General features: G+C 43.8%; 1 protein-coding gene across 1 annotated transcript in view; it reads right to left on the reverse strand.

The window, feature by feature from the left end:
* pinx1 (PIN2 (TERF1) interacting telomerase inhibitor 1) overlaps nucleotides 1-14966 on the reverse strand; it is a 54970-nt gene extending 40004 nt beyond the window's left edge. Inside the window, exons 1-5 of the mRNA XM_045721185.2 lie at nucleotides 14861-14966; nucleotides 13909-14018; nucleotides 13518-13610; nucleotides 13162-13243; nucleotides 10540-10638 (exon numbers count right to left, since the gene is read on the reverse strand). Coding sequence (XP_045577141.2) covers nucleotides 10540-10638; nucleotides 13162-13243; nucleotides 13518-13610; nucleotides 13909-14018; nucleotides 14861-14879 — 403 coding nt within the window. The 5' untranslated portion in view covers nucleotides 14880-14966. The remainder of the gene's footprint in view (nucleotides 1-10539; nucleotides 10639-13161; nucleotides 13244-13517; nucleotides 13611-13908; nucleotides 14019-14860) is intronic.
* Between the last annotated feature and the right edge of the window lie 4581 nt (nucleotides 14967-19547).

A 19547-nucleotide genomic window follows, 5' to 3' on the forward strand; every position in this document is an offset into this window, starting at 1 on the left:
TAAAGCCCCGCCTTATCTCAGCTCACTTGTCATGATAACAACACCCACCCGTAGCACGTGCTCCAGCAGGTATAGCTCACTGGTCATCCCCAAAGCCAACACCCACTTTGGCCACCTTTCCTTCCAGTTCTCGGCTGCCAATGACGAACGAATTGCAAAAAACTTTAATTAATAATAAAAATACAAAATTCGCTGAAGTTGGAGACATATCTCTCACTAACTTTAAGCATCAGCTATCTGAGCAGCTTACCGATCGCTGTAGCTGTACATAGCCCATCTGTAAATAGCCCACCCAATCTACCTCATCCCCATATTGTTTTTATTTACTTTTTTGCTCACCAGTATTTCTACTTGCACATCATCATCTGCACATCTATCACTCCAGTGTTAATTTGCTAAATTGTAATTAGTTCTCTACTATCGCCTATTTATTGCCTTAACTCCTTACTTCATTTGAACACACTGTATACAGATTTTTCTATAGTGTTATTGACTGTACGTTTGTTTATCCATGTGTAACTCTGTGTTGTTGTTTTTGTCACACTGCTTTGTTTTATCTTGGCCAGGTCACAGTTGTAAATGAGAACTTGTTCTCAACTGGCTTACCTGGTTAAATAATAAAAATAAAATAAAATCCCAAAACAGTATAACCCCTGTGTACGGGACGGACATCCAGCGAAAAATCATATCGCCATTAGCATAACAAAATGTCAATTTATAGATACACTTCTCCTGAATCGAACCACGTTGTCCGATTTCAAAAAGGCTTTACAGCAAAAGCAAAACATTAGATTATGTTAGAGGAGTATATCGTAAAAGTAGCCACATAGCCATTTTCCGACCAACCACATGCATCACAAATAATCAAAAAACAGCTAAATGCAGCACTAACCTTTGACAATCTTCATCAGATGACACACCTAGGACATCATGTTACACAATACATGCATTCTTTTGTTCGATAAAGTTCATATTTATATATAAAAACAGCATTTTACATCGGTGCGTAACGTTGACTAACTATTTTCCCTCAAATGCATCCGATGAAACAGAGCTACAATTGACTAAATTACTATTCGAAAACATTTTTAAAATGTAATATTGTCATTCTAAGATTTATAGATGAATATCTCTTGAAAGCACCTGTAATGCCAGATTTAAAATTAACTTTACTGGGTAATCATACTTTGCGATGAAAGGGGAGGCTAACGTTACAGGTCAGCGCCATCTTGGAACAATCGCATATCACATCTAGTCTTGTATACTATTGTCAATAATCCCTTACCTTTGGTTGTCTTCATCAGAAAGCACTTCCAGGAATCCCAGGTCCACAACAAATGTATTTTCGTTCGAAAATATTACTCCTTTATGTTCCAAGAGCTTGTTCTTGTTAGCGAGTCTGAAGGCTGATCCAAATGCTCTGTCGGCCGCGGGACAGCCATTTCGAGAAAATGCATTTTTTTCCCATTTAGGTTCGTTCAAACATGTCAAACGTTGTATAACATAAATCTTCAGAGCGTTTTTCAACAAGAGAGCCAATAAGATTCGAGGGGGACGATTGCATTGTGTTTCAAAACATTTCGAAAGGGGAGGGTAACCAGGGGCACCGGCGTCATAATGGTGATGGCCCTCTCCATGTGACCACGTTCCACAGCGTGTCATTCTCTCAGTTTTCACAGTAGGAGACTCAAATCACTTTGTAAAGACTGGCGACATCTAGTGGAAGCAATAGAAAGTGCTCAATGAACCATAGCTCACGGTGTGATTAATAGGCAACGTGATGAAGTTGAGTTCGCAATTCAGAATTCCACTTCCTGTTTCGATCTGTCTCGGGGTTTTGACTGCCATATGAGTTCTGTTATACTCACAGACACCATTCAAACAGTTTTAGAAACTTTAGGGTGTTTTCTATCCACAAGTATTAATTATATGCATATCCTAGCTTCTGAGTTTGAGTAGTAGGCCGTTTAAAATGGGCACGAATTTTTTTCAAAATGCGCTGTGGCGCCCCCTATCCTAGGCGACCGTCAAGAGGATAAATTGCTATCTGGGTCAGATGGGCATCATTTGAAAGCTTGTTCCATTTCCAACATGACGAGCGAAGTTATAAAACACGACCATGTCAGGTTTTCACAATACAATTCCGGGAAACATCACAATTGTGGTGCGCATAGAAAAAGGTCACAATCAAATGTATTTATATAGCCCTTCTTACATCAACTGATGTCACAAAGTGCTGTAACAGAAACCCAGCCTAAAACCCCCAAACAGCAAGTAATGCAGGTGTAGAAGCACGGTGGCTAGGAAAAACTCCCTAGAAAGGCTGGAAACTAGGAAGAAACCTAGAGAGGAACCAGGCTCTGAGGGGTGGCTAGTCCTCTTCTGGCATTCAGGTGTGTGTGTGTGTGCTGCTGCAAATTTTCTTCACAGTAGAAAAACAGGCTCATTCTGCTCAGAATAACCCCGGGGTATGATGCCACGTCATCATGTTTTATGATATGGAAATGTGAAGTGCACATTTGAGCGGGTGTTTGGCTTGCTTGTATGACATCACTGCAGTATTTATTACAACCCTCAAGTGTATTCTGAAAGATTTAGACTTGAAGTCCTATTAAATTTATAGCATTTTCCTCATTTAGTCAACAATATTTTTTTTTGCAATGGGTTCATCGTCTTGTCGCATGGTGCTCAAGTTCATAAAAGCGGTGAGTCAAAACCCCTATGGAGCTGTGAAGAGGAGACCCTGAGCTTTGACCTCATGTGTGGCATGTTACTGTACAGCCACTGAGTTTAGCTGTTTATCAGTGGCCAAATCTTCCATTTTCAACCACGTACACGTTGTACAAGAGTCAAAAGTTGGAGGGTTGATCCTCACACCTCTAAACGGTAATTAAAGATATCATGTTTGTCTGTGGTATCGATTAACGCCGAGGTCTTGGTCACTGGTGTGGGACTGAGTTGTTGGACAAGGTGACACTCTAGTGTCTTTGTAAAGTAGGCCTTTGCCTTCGCCGCTCTAGCTCGTGATTCTACATGCACTGCGATTCTTGTGATTCTACATGCACTGCGATTCTATATGCATTGTGATTCTCGTGCTTCTACATGCACTGCGATTCTTGTGATTCTACATGCACTGCGATTCTACATGCACTGCGATTCTATACGCATTGTGATTCTCATGATTCTATATGTATTGTGATTCGTTTCTGCGATTTTAAATTTGATGTTCCAAACACATGGTTCACTATAGGTCTGCGGCAGGGAGACGAGAGAGCACGCAAACAAGTATTGATCATTCATGGAAATAAAATACCAGAGTTTTGGCGCAGTTACATCCGACTTGCGCTAGCTAACGCTGCCTAGAGTAGCAAAACTTATCTTGCTGGTCTGTTGTTGATGCCCTGTCCTGGCTGAGCTGCTCTCCCTCAGTATTCAACCCAGTGTTCAGGACCGATGGCCTTCGTTTCGTTTGTGGAGAAAGGTACCAGTTTATCTCTGCTACTAACTCAGCCTCTACCCCTCCTTCCAGGCACAGTGTATCTGAGCCCACAGGCTACTGGGAGATTCTTTATGACTACATGCCCTGGCTTCAATCTCTCTGGTCTGTTGTTATTGATGTCTTGTCCTTGTTCAGGATTGATGGCCTTCGTTTGTGGAGAAAGGCAGTGGCCACACCTCTCCTCTGCCCAGACCCAGCTCTCCCGCTGCGCAGGCCATTTAGGATGCACCCCAGCTCCAAGCCCAGTGTGTCCGACCCCACAGCATAAACCAGTAACCCACTTTTATACATTTCTCCAACCATTTATCAGCTGTCAAGGCTGTGGAGGCGGCTGATGTAGAGTAACTGCAGTACTTAATCTATCCATCCTGCTGCTGTGTGTCCTGGACTCACCTGGCCTGGCTGCCTCGTTGACTTAGACACACAGTGTTGTAGTGGAGGCTATACGCTGTATACCTTCCGCCCCCCCAGTGAGCATTGCATATACTCCTTAATCCCCACTGATGCGCATCCAATAAAATGTTTATAATTAATCTTCTACGGAAACCAAAATGGTCCAAACCTCATGTCTTTATCATAATCCGTTCAACAGTTAGTGGAGTTTTAACCTTGTAGGATGGCCAGAATTAGGGTGACTAAACCAATGGGAGGCCAGAATTAGGGTGACTAAACCAATGGGAGGCCAGAATTAGGGTGACTAAACAAATGGGAGGCCAGAATTAGGGTGACTAAACAAATGGGAGGCCAGAATTAGGGTGACTAAACAAATGGGAGGCCAGAATTAGGGTGACTAAACAAATGGAGGCCAGAATTAGGGTGACTAAACAAATGGGAGGCCAGAATTAGGGTGACTAAACAAATGGAGGCCAGAATTAGGGTGACTAAACCAATGGAGGCCAGAATTAGGGTGACTAAACCAATGGGAGGCCAGAATTAGGGTGACTAAACCAATGGGAGGCCAGAATTAGGGTGACTAAACCAATGGGAGGCCAGAATTAGGGTGACTAAACCAATGGGAGGCCAGAATTAGGGTGACTAAACAAATGGAGGCCAGAATTAGGGTGACTAAACAAATGGAGGCCAGAATTAGGGTGACTAAACAAATGGGAGGCCAGAATTAGGGTGACTAAACAAATGGGAGGCCAGAATTAGGGTGACTAAACAAATGGGAGGCCAGAATTAGGGTGACTAAACAAATGGGAGGCCAGAATTAGGGTGACTAAACAAATGGGAGGCCAGAATTAGGGTGACTAAACAAATGGGAGGCCAGAATTAGGGTGACTAAACAAATGGGAGGCCAGAATTAGGGTGACTAAACAAATGGGAGGCCAGAATTAGGGTGACTAAACAAATGGGAGGCCAGAATTAGGGTGACTAAACAAATGGGAGGCCAGAATTAGGGTGACTAAACAAATGGGAGGCCAGAGGATTTAAAAAAATAAAAAAATAACGTTTATTTTTTAAAATAGGAAGCCAATTAGTTTTCAGCACTTTTATTTCCATGACTGTCAATTCATTTTCTCATGGCTCTCGTCCCACTGCAGCAGACAAATGGTAAGCAATAATGTTTGGATCATCGAATAGGAATACATATCGTATCGCCACCTAAGTATCGTAAAGGTCCCAGGAAATTCCCAGCCCTACTGGATTCTGTGGAAGAATGAAAGGAATACCTGAATTAAAGTAAGTCCTTATTAAAAACACAACCCTCTCCAGAAGCACACTGGTCGTCATGTTAAATGTGACAGCACCTGAGCTCCATCCTAAATGCACCCTATTCCCTATAGTAGGGTGTTAGCGGGACTAAGACGCCATTTGGGAGGTATCCTAGTGGTTAGAGCGTTGGGCCAGTAACCGCAAGGTTTCTAGATCGAATCCCTGAGCTGACAAGGTAAAAATCTGCCGTTCTGCCCCTGAACAAGGCAGTTAACCCACTGTTCCTAGGCCGTCGTTGTAAATCAGAATTTGTTCTTATTAACTGACTTGCCTGGTTAAATAAAAGGCTTCTCATGTCATCCGGCCATTAATTTGCTAGTTGTCAGATTAGTCCATCTGTCTTGGTGTAAACCCATGGTGATTGGCTGAGTGGTTTAAAGGCACGGTGATTGGCTAATCTGTTTTTTTGGCAGGAGTCACTCTGATTGGCACTCAGCTGTTTCCATATCGACAGTGACCTTGGCACCCACTAGGTATTCCATAACACTTCCTTGGCAACCTGCAGTACCTGCCTAACGATAGATCCTGCCATGGATGTTTGAACATTTAGAAAGGGAGTGGAAAAACATGTACCTGGTAAAAGGCCGACGTTTCAGTTAAAACCGACTGTCAAATGATTAGAAAATGGAACCATTGTGATTTATATTGAGACAAACAAAATAACAACAGCCCCTGATTAAAGGGTTAAGCTCTACTGGGCCCTCAGTCATCATTATTCACACAATTCCCAATTCAATCAAGTCAAAATTATCAGCTTTGGTATTGACATCAGTGAGCGGGCTTTCCCAGAGACGAGACACATGGGTAGGCCTACCAACAGAAAACATCTGTAAAACAAAAATTATGAAAATTTGGACCACGGAGATCAAATGTTTTTATAAAATGTCTGCCATTTCCTCTACATTTTAACAGTCTTAAGTAAATGTAATATAGGACAACATTACAAAATCCATTGGACCTATGTCGTTCCATTATAATAGGGAAAATGTAGGCCATTACAAAAGAACAGAATAGCTCATTTTAAGTTGACTGTGTAGGCTATTCTATTAAAGATCTATCCGAGGTTCAGCTTTAAGTCAAAGGGCATCTTTTAAAACTATTTTGATACTCTCCTAATGTCTTGATAATTATGAATGAGAATATAATCAATTTGGTTTATAAAAAATAAAAATCATTGTCTGTCCATCTCTTCTCTCTTAGAGCGGCGGGCAGCCCGGCGGGTAGCCCGGCGGCTAGAGCGGCGGGAACTGCCGGATCTAAATAAAATAGGTTGGATGGATGGCTTCGATAGTCCAGCAATCGAATTGCAAGTCTTTCATATGCTAATCATACAAATATTCTGCTTAAAAAAGATGATGCACTGCTACCCTCTGCATTTTTTATTCTTAGAGGAACAAACTAGTTATCGACGGTGCTGGTCCCAGATTTGTGACAACATTGTCTTAACCTGTATATTAGCGACCTAGCTCTAACCGTGGCAATTGGACTGGTAAAGTGATGGGTCCACTCACAATGGCTGCCTGGTATTGTGATGCAACAATTTCCATGGTCATTTGGAATGTTCAATCAAATGATGCGGCTCGTTCAATGGAATGTATTATTTTGTAGTGTCATTTGAGCTGACTGAACAAAAATCACAGCACAGATTGAAGGGTACACACTTCCTGCTTTTAACTTCCTGGCGTGGATCTAGGTCGAGAGAAAAAAATATATATATACAGGTTTAGACAATGTTGTCAGAAATCTGGGACCAGCATCGTTGCGAACTAGCTTAGCTGGTCTGCAGACACGCTCGCACTGGCACTCGCAGACACGCTCACAGGAGTGTTTAGGTGTGTGTGTGTGTGTGTGTGTTGAGAGCAGGCCTGATGGAGGCTTTGAAAGCCAGGACAGGAGAGGGACAAGGTTTAAAGCAATAAATAACCAGTGTTATCAGTAGCCTGCTGGAGGAAGAGGAAACAGCTGTAGGAACATGACTGGACTGGGACGGGGTTAGAGAAAGAGAGGAGGTAGCTGTAGGAACATGACTGGACTGGGACGGGGTTAGAGAGAGAGAGGAGGTAGCTGTAGGAACATGACTGGACTGGGACGGGGTTAGAGAGAGAGAGGAGGTAGCTGTAGGAACATGACTGGACTGGGACGGGGTTAGAGAGAGAGAGGAGGTAGCTGTAGGAACATGACTGGACTGGGACGGGGTTAGAGAGAGAGAGGAGGTAGCTGGAGGAACATGACTGGACTGGGACGGGGTTAGAGAGAGAGAGGAGGTAGCTGGAGGAACATGACTGGACTGGGACGGGGTTAGAGAGAGAGAGGAGGTAGCTGGAGGAACATGACTGGACGGGGACGGGGTTAGAGAGAGAGAGGGGGTAGCTGTAGGAACATGACTGGACGGGGACGGGGTTAGAGAGAGAGAGGAGGTAGCTGTAGGAACATGACTGGACGGGGACGGGGTTAGAGAGAGAGAGGAGGTAGCTGTAGGAACATGACTGGACTGGGGTCTGAGACGGGAGAGGGGGGGGAGGTAGCTGTAGGAACATGACTGGTCTGGGGTCTGAGACGGGAGGGGGGGGGGAGGAGAGGGGAGGAGAGGGGAGGTAGCTGTAGGAACATGACTGGTCTGGGGTCTGAGACGGGAGGGGGGGGGGGGAGAGGGGAGGTAGCTGTAGGAACATGACTGGACTGGGGTCTGAGACGGGGGGGGGGGGAGGAGAGGGGAGGTAGCTGTAGGAACATGACTGGACTGGGGTCTGAGACGGGGGGGGGGGAGGAGAGGGGAGGTAGCTGTAGGAACATGACTGGACTGGGGTCTGAGACGGGGGGGGGGGAGGAGAGGGGAGGTAGCTGTAGGAACATGACTGGACTGGGGCCTGAGACGGGGGGGGGAGAGGGGAGGTAGCTGTAGGAACATGACTGGACTGGGGTCTGAGACGGGACGGGAGGGTAGCTGTAGGAACATGACTGGACTGGGACCCGAGACGGGAGGAGAGAGAGAGAGGAGGTAGCTGTAGGAACATGACTGGACTGGGGCCTGAGACGGGGGGGGGGGGGGTAGCTGTGGGAACATGACTGGACTGGGGCCTGAGATGGTTGGGGGGGGAGGTAGCTGTAGGAACATGACTGGACTGGGACCTGGGGGGGGGGGCTAGTTGCTCCTGAAGGCTTTGAGCCTGGAAACCCGCTGGGAACCCAGAGGCGTGGTAGTGGCAGGTCCAGCAGACGTTTATTTATCTTAGCTGTTTGGTCTTTTTATCCCCACGCAAACGTGCCTCTGCTCTTTCACTACTTCAATAAAACGTCCCCCCCACCCCGCCAGCCCCCCACCAGTCCCACCAGCCCCCTCCAGCCCCCCTGCAGCCCCCAGCTCTCAACCTCCTTGGCAGGGGCTCAAAACAGTGTTCTGATGTTATCAATGTTTTAGTCTGATAAATAAATACAAAAACTATTTTTTTAAAGGTCGGACTGTTAAGAAATGCGAGTTGTCATTCTTCTGAGAACCTGCCTTCATCTTTTGGGATATCTGATCAGTTTAAGTTACCACCCTGCATCCCACTACTGGCTTGCTTCTGAAGCTAAGCAGGGTTGGTCCTGGTCAGTCCCTGAATGGGAGACCAGCTGCTGCTGGAAGTGGTGTTGGAGGGCCAGTAGGAGGCACTCTTTCCTCTGGTCTAAAACAATACCCCAATGCCCCAGGGCAGTGATTGGGGACACTGCCCTGTGTAGGGTGATGTCTTTCGGATGGGATGTTAAAACAGGTGTCCTGACCCTCTGTGGTCACTAAAATATCTCATGGCACTTATCTTAAGGCTGTTAACCCCGGTGTCCTGGCTAAATTCCAAAGCTGTCCCTCATACCATCACCTAATCATCCCCAGCTTACAATTGGCTCATTCATCCTCCTCTCCCCTGTAACTATTCCCCAGGTCGTTGCTGTAAATGAGAACGTGTTCTCAGTCAACTTACCTGGTGAAAGAAAACTTTTAAAAGTTATCTTTTCGTATTTTGGCTATCGGATAGGGTTAAATGCAAAGAAATGGAATGAATAGAACATTCAAGTCAATGATTTGTCCATTCTATTCATTATATTTCTATGTATTTAGTCCAACACGAAAGGAAAAGACCAGATAAATAACTTTCTGGAAAACTAGGCCTGGACACGTTTGGAAATTGTGTTAATGTCAGAATAATATGTAGGGATGTAACGTTAAGCTTCGGGCCCCCGTTCAAATCTCTGAAACTGGAAACACTTATCTCCCTCACTCACTGCATCCCGTTTCCATTGATCACCCTTGAGATATTTCTACAACTTGATCGGAGTCCACCTGTGGTAAATTCAATTGATTGGACATGATTTGGAAAGGCACACACCTGTCTATATAAGGTCCCACAGTTGACAGTGCATGTCAGAGCAAAAACCAAGCCATGAGGTCGAAGGAATTGTCCGTAGAGCTCCGAGACAGGATTGTGTCGAGGCACAGATCTGGGGATGAGTACCAAAACATTTCTGACCCGAAAATAGCTGTGCAGCGAAGCTTCCCATCCAACCTAACAGAGCTTGAGAGGATCTGCAGAGAAGAATGGGAGAAACTCCCCAAATACAGGTGTGCCAAGCTTGTAGCATCATACCCAAGAAGACTCGAGGCTGTAATTGCTGCCAAAGGTGCTTCAAAGTACTGAGTAAAGGGTCTGAAAACTTAGGTAAATGTCATTTCAGTTTAATTAATTTGCTGAAATGTTAAGAAAAAAAGATTTTTTCTTTGTCATTATGGGGTATTGTGTATAGATTGGGGGGGGGGGGGGGGGAATTTAATCAATTTTAGAATAAGGTTGTAATGTAACAAAATGTATAAAAAGTCAAGGGGTCTGAATACTTTCTGAATGCGCTGTATAACTGTCAGAAATGTCCAGATCAACTTTCCCATGTCACCTAACTTTTTTGCTAGGTTTTTTAGCCCATAACTTTTTATAGTAATGTTTGAGTCACTCATATCACATGAATACACATTAGAGATGACAAAATGTATAGAAATGCAAGAAAATGTGCTTTACAGCTGCAAAATGTGGCACCATATTCCCTATATAGTGCACTACTTTTGATCAGGGCCCTATGGCACCATATTCCCTATATAGTGCACTACTTTTGATCAGTGCCCTATGGCACCCTATTCCCTACATAGTGCACTACGTTTGATCAGGGCCCTATAGGGAAGTGAAACAACGGCTGTCAAAACGCCACTCTATTAGTGTTTTCACTACGATGCCTTTTCAGATGCAGCCATGCCCGTCTCAAAGTGACTCCTCTGGTTAAATAAAACATCTAATAAAAACCTTTGGTGAACTTCATGTAGTGGACCCTCTTCCTGGACGTCTTTGACTTCTCCTCCAGGCTGAAGGACTTCTCCTGTTGTTTCTCCTCTGATGGGGCTTCTAAAAACAAGACGACAACAATCAAAACCTTTAACCTCTTAGATGTCATGTCTCCTACATGGGGAGGGAGGGGGCGTTGGGAGGTTCTGAATCGGTCCTGAATGACATTTTAGTGTTCTGAACATCGTAGAGTCCCTTTCTTTATAAATGCCAGAAAGACCCATCTGTCTGCTCTGAAACTCACAGCTTGCGCTTGCAAAATGCATATGAAAACAGAGGAGTACAGTAGTTAAATCTTACTGTGATGTTCTCAATCAGATTTAGAGCTATCACAACAAGAACAAAAAAAAAATACACTTATTTTGTATGGGATTGAAACAAAACCACTTTCTCTTGGTCACATACGTACGAAAGCACTTTGTGCTTAAAGCTGTATTTGTAATGAGTTCGCGGACATTTAAAATGGTGTTTCTGTGCCGCTCAGTGGACGTACAGAATTTTCTTCTCTGTTGTCACTATATGAAAAAGTGCCAATATTGTACTGTCACTAACTATATAAGCATTTGTCATTTCAAGCCCTATTGCCACTTTTGTTGAGTAGGGGAGAGAAAAAAAATCTTATGATTTAAAAAAATATATATATATTTTCATAATATTTGTACTGTATACTTGTCCTCACAAGTGACGACACCTCGGCAATTTACAACTCTTCTTAGCAGAAAGTTCCAGACCTTTATAAAACTACATGCCATAAACAGCTGTTTATGGCCATCTCATGAAAAATAAATAATGTTTGGGTATGTCTATTTAGGCGGAAATCTACATTTTGCCCCACCATTCTAGCTCGTCTAACCAACCATAACTACACTAGCTTCTGTACATAGCTTTAGATACACATGTCTGTTAAATATGGCTTACATTATCTATTTTATGTTATGAATGGTGTAAACATGTGCCAAGGAATCTACAATCTCAAGCTCACTCTTTCCATCCAACCCTCCCAATTCACCAGTTAAAAGTGGATTGAAAATCAATAACCCCCATTGTCTAACAGCAGCATTTAGCCTCAACTACCTTTCCGTGAATGGTACAGTAGCACTCCCTAGTGTACAATAGCACCCCCTAGTGGGCTAATACCTCCCAGTGAATGGTACAGTAGCACCCCCTAGTGTACAGTAGCACCCCCATGTACATAATCATGGAACACTGGCCACTTTTCCAGCAGTATATGACCCCTGCATCCCACTGTTGGCTTGCCTCTGAAGCTAAGCAGGGTTGGTCCCTGGATGGGAAACCAGATGCTGCTGGAAGTGGTGTTGCACAGCCAGTAGGAGATACTATTTCCACTGGTCTAAAATGAAATATCCCAATGCCCCAGGGCAGTGATTGGGGACATTGCCCTGTGTAGGGTGCCATGTTTCGGATGAGACGTTAAACGGGTGTTCTGGTTTCTCTGTGATCACTAAAGATCCCATGGAGAGTGTCCTAGCTAAATTCCCAATCTGGACCTCATACCATTTTGTTATTTAACCAGGCAAGTCAGTTAATAAGAACAAATTCTGATTTACAACGACGGCCTAGGAACAGTGGGGTTAACTACCTTGTTCAGGGGCAGAACGGCAGATTTTTACCCTTGTCAGCTCGGGGATTCGATCTAGCAACCTTTCGGTTACTGGCCCAACGCTCTAACCACCTGCCGCACCATCATGGCCACCAAATCATCCCCAGCTTCCAATTGGCTCATTCATCCCCCCTCTCCCCTGTAACTACTCCCCATTTTTAAAAATCTTTTTCTTAAATTGGCAAGTCAGTTAACAAATTCTTATTTACAATGACGGCCTACCCAGGCCAAACCCGGACGACGCTGGGCCAATTGTGCACCGTCCTATGTGATACATCCTGGAATCTTATCAGGGTCTGTAGTGACACTTCTAGCACTGAGATGCAGTGCCTTAGACCGCTGCACCACCTTAGACCGCTGCACCACTCGGGAGCCCTCTAGCACTGAGATGCAGTGCCTTAGACCGCTGCACCAGCTTAGACCGCTGCACCACTCGGGAGCCCTCTAGCACTGAGATGCAGTGCCTTAGTCCGCTGCACCACCTTAGACCGCTGCACCACTCGGGAGCCCTCTAGCACTGAGATGCAGTGCCATAAGTATATAATGTATTCTAGTCAAGGCCATCTTAGTCAACTATTGCTGTACATACACTATCCTATCCTACAGATATACTACATTTTCTATCTACATCCTGTCCATAATGTCTATACAGTCCAACACATACACTTTCTCTGGACTCTGACATCACTAGTCCTAATATTGATATACTTCTTAATTGTTGTGAATTGTTAGATATTACTGCACTGTTGGCGCTCAGGAACACAAGAATTTTGCTACAACTGCAATCACATCTGCTAAATGTGTTCGATCAATACAATTTTATTTAGTGTGCCACTACTTTCCCCTGAATGGTACAACAGCACCACCTAGTGGGCGAGTCATGCATATATGAGGAGTGAGTTTATGCACAGAGTAATGCACGTTGTATATGAATTATTCTGTCCTTCTGTCTGCGTCTTTACCATTGGCAGTGTTTTGACCATGGCAGTTGTTGAGGTCCGCCAGCAGCTGGTTAAAGTCATCCTGATGGGCGATCCAGTTGTCCTGGAAACAGAACGAATTAGATCAAAACTAGGGACATAACAACTTGGGAGGTCACATTCCTTGGTAAAAGAAAAACACTGTACATCACTGCAGTCTTGAGTATTCTGAGTCGTATCAACTAGAAACCAAAAGAAGAAAAAAAACTGACTGAAACAGGAAAGGAACTTGATCATTTTCTACAATGTGCACTAATTAATAAAATCCTAAACTTCACCAATAACAAACACTTGTTGACAGTGTGCCTTAATGAAACACAACCCAGTTGTCCCCTCACCTCGTGGCTAGCAGTGGTTCCCAGCCCTAGCTGGTTGTTCTTCACTTTGACTTTGACGTGTTCTGTGGAGCCCTGCTCGGTTCTCCCCAGGCCCTGGTAGAGACAGACGAACGTGTCATTCCGAATGGCGCCAAAACAGTTAGATACAGGCTCTTCAATTTCTATCGCCTCGAATTTTCTCTCTCCTCGTCTCCTTTTCCAAACGCATTGGAGAGGGAGGGACCTTTGGACCTTCTCCTCCAATACAGTTGCAAAAGGAGGCGAGGAGAGAGGATGCAAGGAGGAAGCCCAGGAAGACGAATTGTCTTGAGATAGAGCTTCAGTGACATACCTTCACTAGTATACTGTTAGTTTATCAGTGGTTTTTGACTAAGACAAACCCCCACAGTACCTTTCCCTTGGACCAGCCCATTCTCTCCAACATCTTCTGGCCGAACTTGGACTCATCTTTACTCCACGCGCTGTTCCGCGGGTCAACAGACCACTTCTGTTTTCTCCGGGCTAAAAAAACAACAAACCGTATTAGAATAAAATACAATACCTACTTTATTGGTTTTAGGCTGTCACAGTACCCAACCTGACAACACACGTCACAGGGCTGGGAGCAGTTAGGATTAAAATGCCTTGGTTATTATTAAGGACACAACGGCGGTAGGTATCGTATAAGATAGTGAATCTGTCTGGCTTGTAGATCTGGTTCATGCGTTTGCCCACTAATGTTATCATCCGATGCATTCTCATAAACCAGGGGTAGTTTAGAGGTAAACCCGAAACAAACTGCTTTTGACCACTTGTACTTGAGAAATTGCAACTTACACATAAAAGACAAGTTAGTCAGCACTCAAGTATGATATTTACTTCGGCGAGTAACGATAGTATATTAAAACCATTAACTAAACAAAATCGGGGAAAAACGCAACATCCTCGACCAGAACTAGTTAGCTGGCTGAGTAACGTTAACTGTCTATCAAAAGGTCTCAATATTATATAACTAATCACATTGGCAATGATCAGAAATGAGATAAGACACCTTAAATATACCAACACATTTGGCCCTAAAAAAAAACAAAAACGTTATTTATTAACTTAGGTTGCACTCAACTTGTTTAGGTAGTTGAGGTTGACTAGTAACTTGCTAGTTACCGGTAAATGTGATTGTGGTTAGCATTATGCTACCTAGCTCGACTGACTTTCGAACCGAGGCACCTTTAAATACATAACTTGCACTAAATCGATGTTGACTTCTTCAGACAACATGACACACACAAGTATTTTTGTTTCTCTAATGTATGAACCACAACATTTTGGCTAAAAAAATAACAAATAATCGAAGTAGCACTTACGTTCTGCAAGCATGGACATGATGGGGTCTTTAAACACGTTGACGGAAGTCCGCGAAGGTGCTCTAAAAGTGCCTGTATAAAATGTTACTAACTTTTCATCTCTGTCGAGAACTAAATGCACACTGTTGATTCATAATACTTTGAATGTCATTTAGCTGTCTACATCATTTTTCTCTCTTCTAATAACATATTTATGTTTTTAAGTTTTTTTACCTGAGTGAAGTGTAAATGGTGTTTTACAACACGAGGTGGCGACAAGACGCCGTTATACAAATACCTTTACCTATCAAATTGCAGTGCAATCTGGAATCCTTGGGACTTCCATACCCTCAACGTTAACCCTAACCTTAACCATTTTAAATGTAAACTTCAATGGGGGGTAGGGACATACCTAAAGATTCCGGATAGCAAGGACCTGGATCAAACCAGAGGGGAAGAGGTGAAGTTTTACTCGGCCCCAGGTTTCCATCTGACCTTTTTATGCAAGTGATGTACATGTTGGAAAAAACAATATAATGACAGGGCTGATGGAAACAGAACATTTGTCAGTTATGAATGTGCAGTGGCACTTAGGCAACTCTTTTTTTTTTGGGGGGGGGGGGGGGGGGGCGTTGTGCCTGCGATGGAGATACATAGGACTCATCATGGCTATAACCTGTTTTAGCACGGACGTTTTGACATTGAGGCTTCCACCATTTTAAAGTAGTCAACTGGGTGGGAATTCCTATGAGTTGGGAGCAATCGACCAATCAAGAAGAAGAAAATTGACTACTTTTGACATGGAGATAGCCTCAATGGTGCTGCCCATGCTGTCACAGAAACTACAATGGAACAGATGCAAAGATGAGTTCTCTATCTATCTCTATGGCCTGTTGTTCTCACACAGTGTATCTGCCCTCTCATTGGCTAGATTGGTCACACCTAATCTCGCCTCCGCGTGCCTGTCTTTCATCTTTGAGGAAGTGTACAGTGTTTCCATTGTTAAAGCGGTCACTTGTCCATCTTGTTACTATAATAGTCTCAAACCTATCATAGGTGCTGAGAGGCTGAAATAATTGTTTGACTAGAATGTAAATAGCCTGCAGCAGCAGCAAAAGCAAAAAACAAGCGCACAATTTTTTACAACAAATTTTAACGTAAAGATGCGCGTTATCTAGAAAGAACTGCCACATATAACATGAATCGTTCCAATCTCCCGAGGTTGAAACTGTTGTATACATTGTGTAGGCTAGGATGACACTTTAAACATGGGTTAAATTGGTTGATTCAACCCACAACAATCATTTACATTGTGTAGGCTAATGGGCTATAGGCTACTGTGATGTGAATGGGCTACTGGATTGTATTTCTATGGAGAGAAACTTATGGGAAGCGACTATTGGCTACCGAGCGAAGTAATATTAATGTTCTATTATGGAGTGGCCGGACTGCCCCTCCTCTCTACCTAACCCCTCCTCTCTACCTAGCACATCCCCTGTAGCCCCTCCTCTCTACCTAGGCTTGTATTATATACAGTACCTGTCAAAAGTCTGGACACACCTACTCATTCAAGGTTTAATTTTTTTATTTTTATTCTTTCGTACATTGTAGAATAGTAGTGAAGACATCAAAACTATGAAAGAACACAAATGGAATTATGTAGATACCAAAAAAGTGGTAAACAAATCTAAATATATTTTATTTTTTAGATCCTTTAAAGTAGGCACCCTTTGCCTTGATGACAGCTTTGCACACTCTTGGCATTCTCTCAGCCAGCTTTACCTGGAATGCTTTTCCAACAGTCTTCAAGGAGTTCCCACATATGCTGAATACTTGTTGGCTGCTTTTCCTTCACTCTGCGGTCCAACTCATCCCAAACCATCTCAATTGGGTTGAGGTCAGGGGATTGTGGAGGCCAGGTCATCTGATGCAGCACTCATCACTCTCCTTCTTGGTCAAATAGCCCTTACACAGCCTGGAGGTGTGTTGCGTCATTGTCCTGTTGAAAATAGTCCCACTAAGCGCAAACCAGATGGGATGCCGTATTGCTGCAGAATGCTGTGGTAGCTATGCTGGTTAAGTGTCCCTTGAATTCTAAATAAATCACAGACAGTGTCACCAGCAAAGCACACCCACACCATCACACCTCCTCCATGCTTCACGGTGGGAACCACACATGCAGAGATAATCCATTCACCTACTCTGAGTCTCACAAAGACACTGTGGCTGGAACCAAAAATCTCCAATTTGGACTCATCAGACCAAAGGATAGATTTCCACTGGTCTAATGTCCATTGCTTGTGTTTCTTGGCCCAAGCAAGTCTCTTCTTATTGGTGTCCTTTAGTAGTGGTTTCTTTGCAGCAATTCAACCATGAAGGCCTGATTCACGCAGTCTCCTCTGAACAGTTGATGTTGAGATGTGTCTGTTACTAGAACTCTGTGAAGCTTTTATTTGGGCTGCAGTTTCTGAGGCTGGTAACTTATCCTCTGCAGCAGAGGTAACTCTGGGTCTTCCTTTCCTGTGGCGGTCCTCATGAGAGCCAGTTTCATCATAGTGCTTGATGGTTTTTGCGACTGCACTTGAAGAAACTTTCAAAGTTCTTGACATTTTCCAGATTGACTGACCTTCTTGTCTTAAAGTAAGGATGGACTGTCATTTCTCTTTGCTTATTTGAGCTGTTCTTGCCATAATATGGACTTGGTCTTTTACCAAATAGGGCTATATTTTGTATACCACCCCTACCTTGTCACAACACAATTGATTGGCTCAAATACATTAAGAAGGAAAGAAATTCTACAAATTAACAAGGCACACCTGTTAAATGAAATGCATTCCAGGTGACTACCTGTCATGACGTGGCCCTTTCTGGGTATAGATTGTTGCATCCCCCTCTCTCTCTCTCTCCTACACCCAGGTTCTGTTATCTCAGGTCGTAAATTCCTGGAGGAGACTCTCTCCCCCTGGCCATGCAGAAAGAGAGACACATAGAGAGAACAAAGGATTTTACACGGCGAACTACTAAATCCCCAAAATGGGAATTTGAAACAAAACGTCCACTTGTGAGAAGGTGGGGAATGTTCCGTCTACACTTAAGGGACGGGTATGATGAGTGTGTTTCATTTGGTGACCTCAGAGAGGACAGGAAACACACATAACTATATCTCTGAATATGTACATTTCTCAATTATGAGGTTTGCATCTAATTCTTGTATAAAATGAATGAGTAAAGGTGAAACTATTTGTGAAAATGATATAAGGTGATGGTAAACCTTTAATGAAAGAGAATTGTATTCCCTTTAAAGTTTAACCAAGTCACTGGCCCGTCCCCGTGACCACAGACATGATCTGGCGTCATGGAACAGCCCTTTCCTACTGTTACGAATAAAAATCCCTCCTGAGGAAATCATCTCCACAGCGTGACCTGTGATTGCGACTAGTTATTATAATTTCTAACCATACCACGTGGATGGAGCATTGGCTACACGGCTGGAAAGTGTTAAACTCTGAGACTATCGATCCCTACAGAATAAGAGCAAATCTTAGATAATAATTACTAGCTGCAGCCTAGTAATTATTATGTCAACCTGGGATGCGAAGACCGACAACCACCGAAACATCTAGTCTATGAGAATATTTCTGAATGGTACTCTGAAGTTTCCCTTCTAACCGAGAAATACTTTGATCTTCAGGGAAGCAGAGAGAGAGAGAGAGACGATGATGAACTGACTCTCTAACAGAAGGACTGACGATTCCAACAGAGATCACGACGACACACTGGGTATAAATATATACTGCTCAAAAAAATAAAGGGAACACTTAAACAACACATCCTAGATCTGAATGAAAGAAATAATCTTATTAAATACTTTTTTCTTTACATAGTTGAATGTGCTGACAACAAAATCACACAAAAATAATCAATGGAAATCCAATTTATCAACCCATGGAGGTCTGGATTTGGAGTCACACTCAAAATTAAAGTGGAAAACTGTCACGTCCTGACCAGTAGAGGGTGTAGTTGGGTCAGGACGTGGCAGAAGGGAGTGAGTGTTTTATTGTTTCATTGATTTTAGGCCGTGTGACTTCCAATCAGGCACAGCTGTAGAGGGTTGTGGTTGATTGGGAGTCACACATAAGTTGCCTACGTTTCCTTTGTGTTTCGTGGGTAATTGTTCTTGTCACTGTGGTTGCACCTGACAGGACTGTGTTGGCTGTCAGTTTTTGTTGTTTTTGTAAATTACATAGTGTTCGTTCAATTAAACATGACGAACCCTAACTCCGCCGCATTTTGGTCCACTTCTTCCATAGACAGCCGTTACAGAATTACCCACCAAACCAGGACCAAGCGGCGGAAGAGGAAGGAGCAGCAAGAGTACAGCGTGATGGACCAATGGACTTGGGAACAGATCCTGGACGGAGAGGGACCATGGACTCAGGCTGGGGATTATCGCCTCCCGCAGTGGGAGATTGAAGCGGCGAGAGCGGAGAGGCGCTATTACGAGGAGAGAGAGCGCAACGAGCGCGAGAGGCAGCCCCAATAATTTTTTTGGGGGGGGCACACGGGACCGTCGGTGGAGCTGAGGTCGGAACCAGAGCCAGTCGGGATGACATTGGAGGTGAGCGAGGGAAATGAGACTGTGACGGGGTTAATGGGGAAATTAGGAGAGAGAGAGATGAGAGAGCTGCTAGTATGGTGCATTAAGTAC

Source organism: Salmo salar, chromosome 06 (assembly GCF_965601325.2).
Source record: "Salmo salar chromosome 06, fSalSal1, whole genome shotgun sequence".
In the NCBI taxonomy this organism is placed as follows: domain Eukaryota; kingdom Metazoa; phylum Chordata; class Actinopteri; order Salmoniformes; family Salmonidae; genus Salmo; species Salmo salar.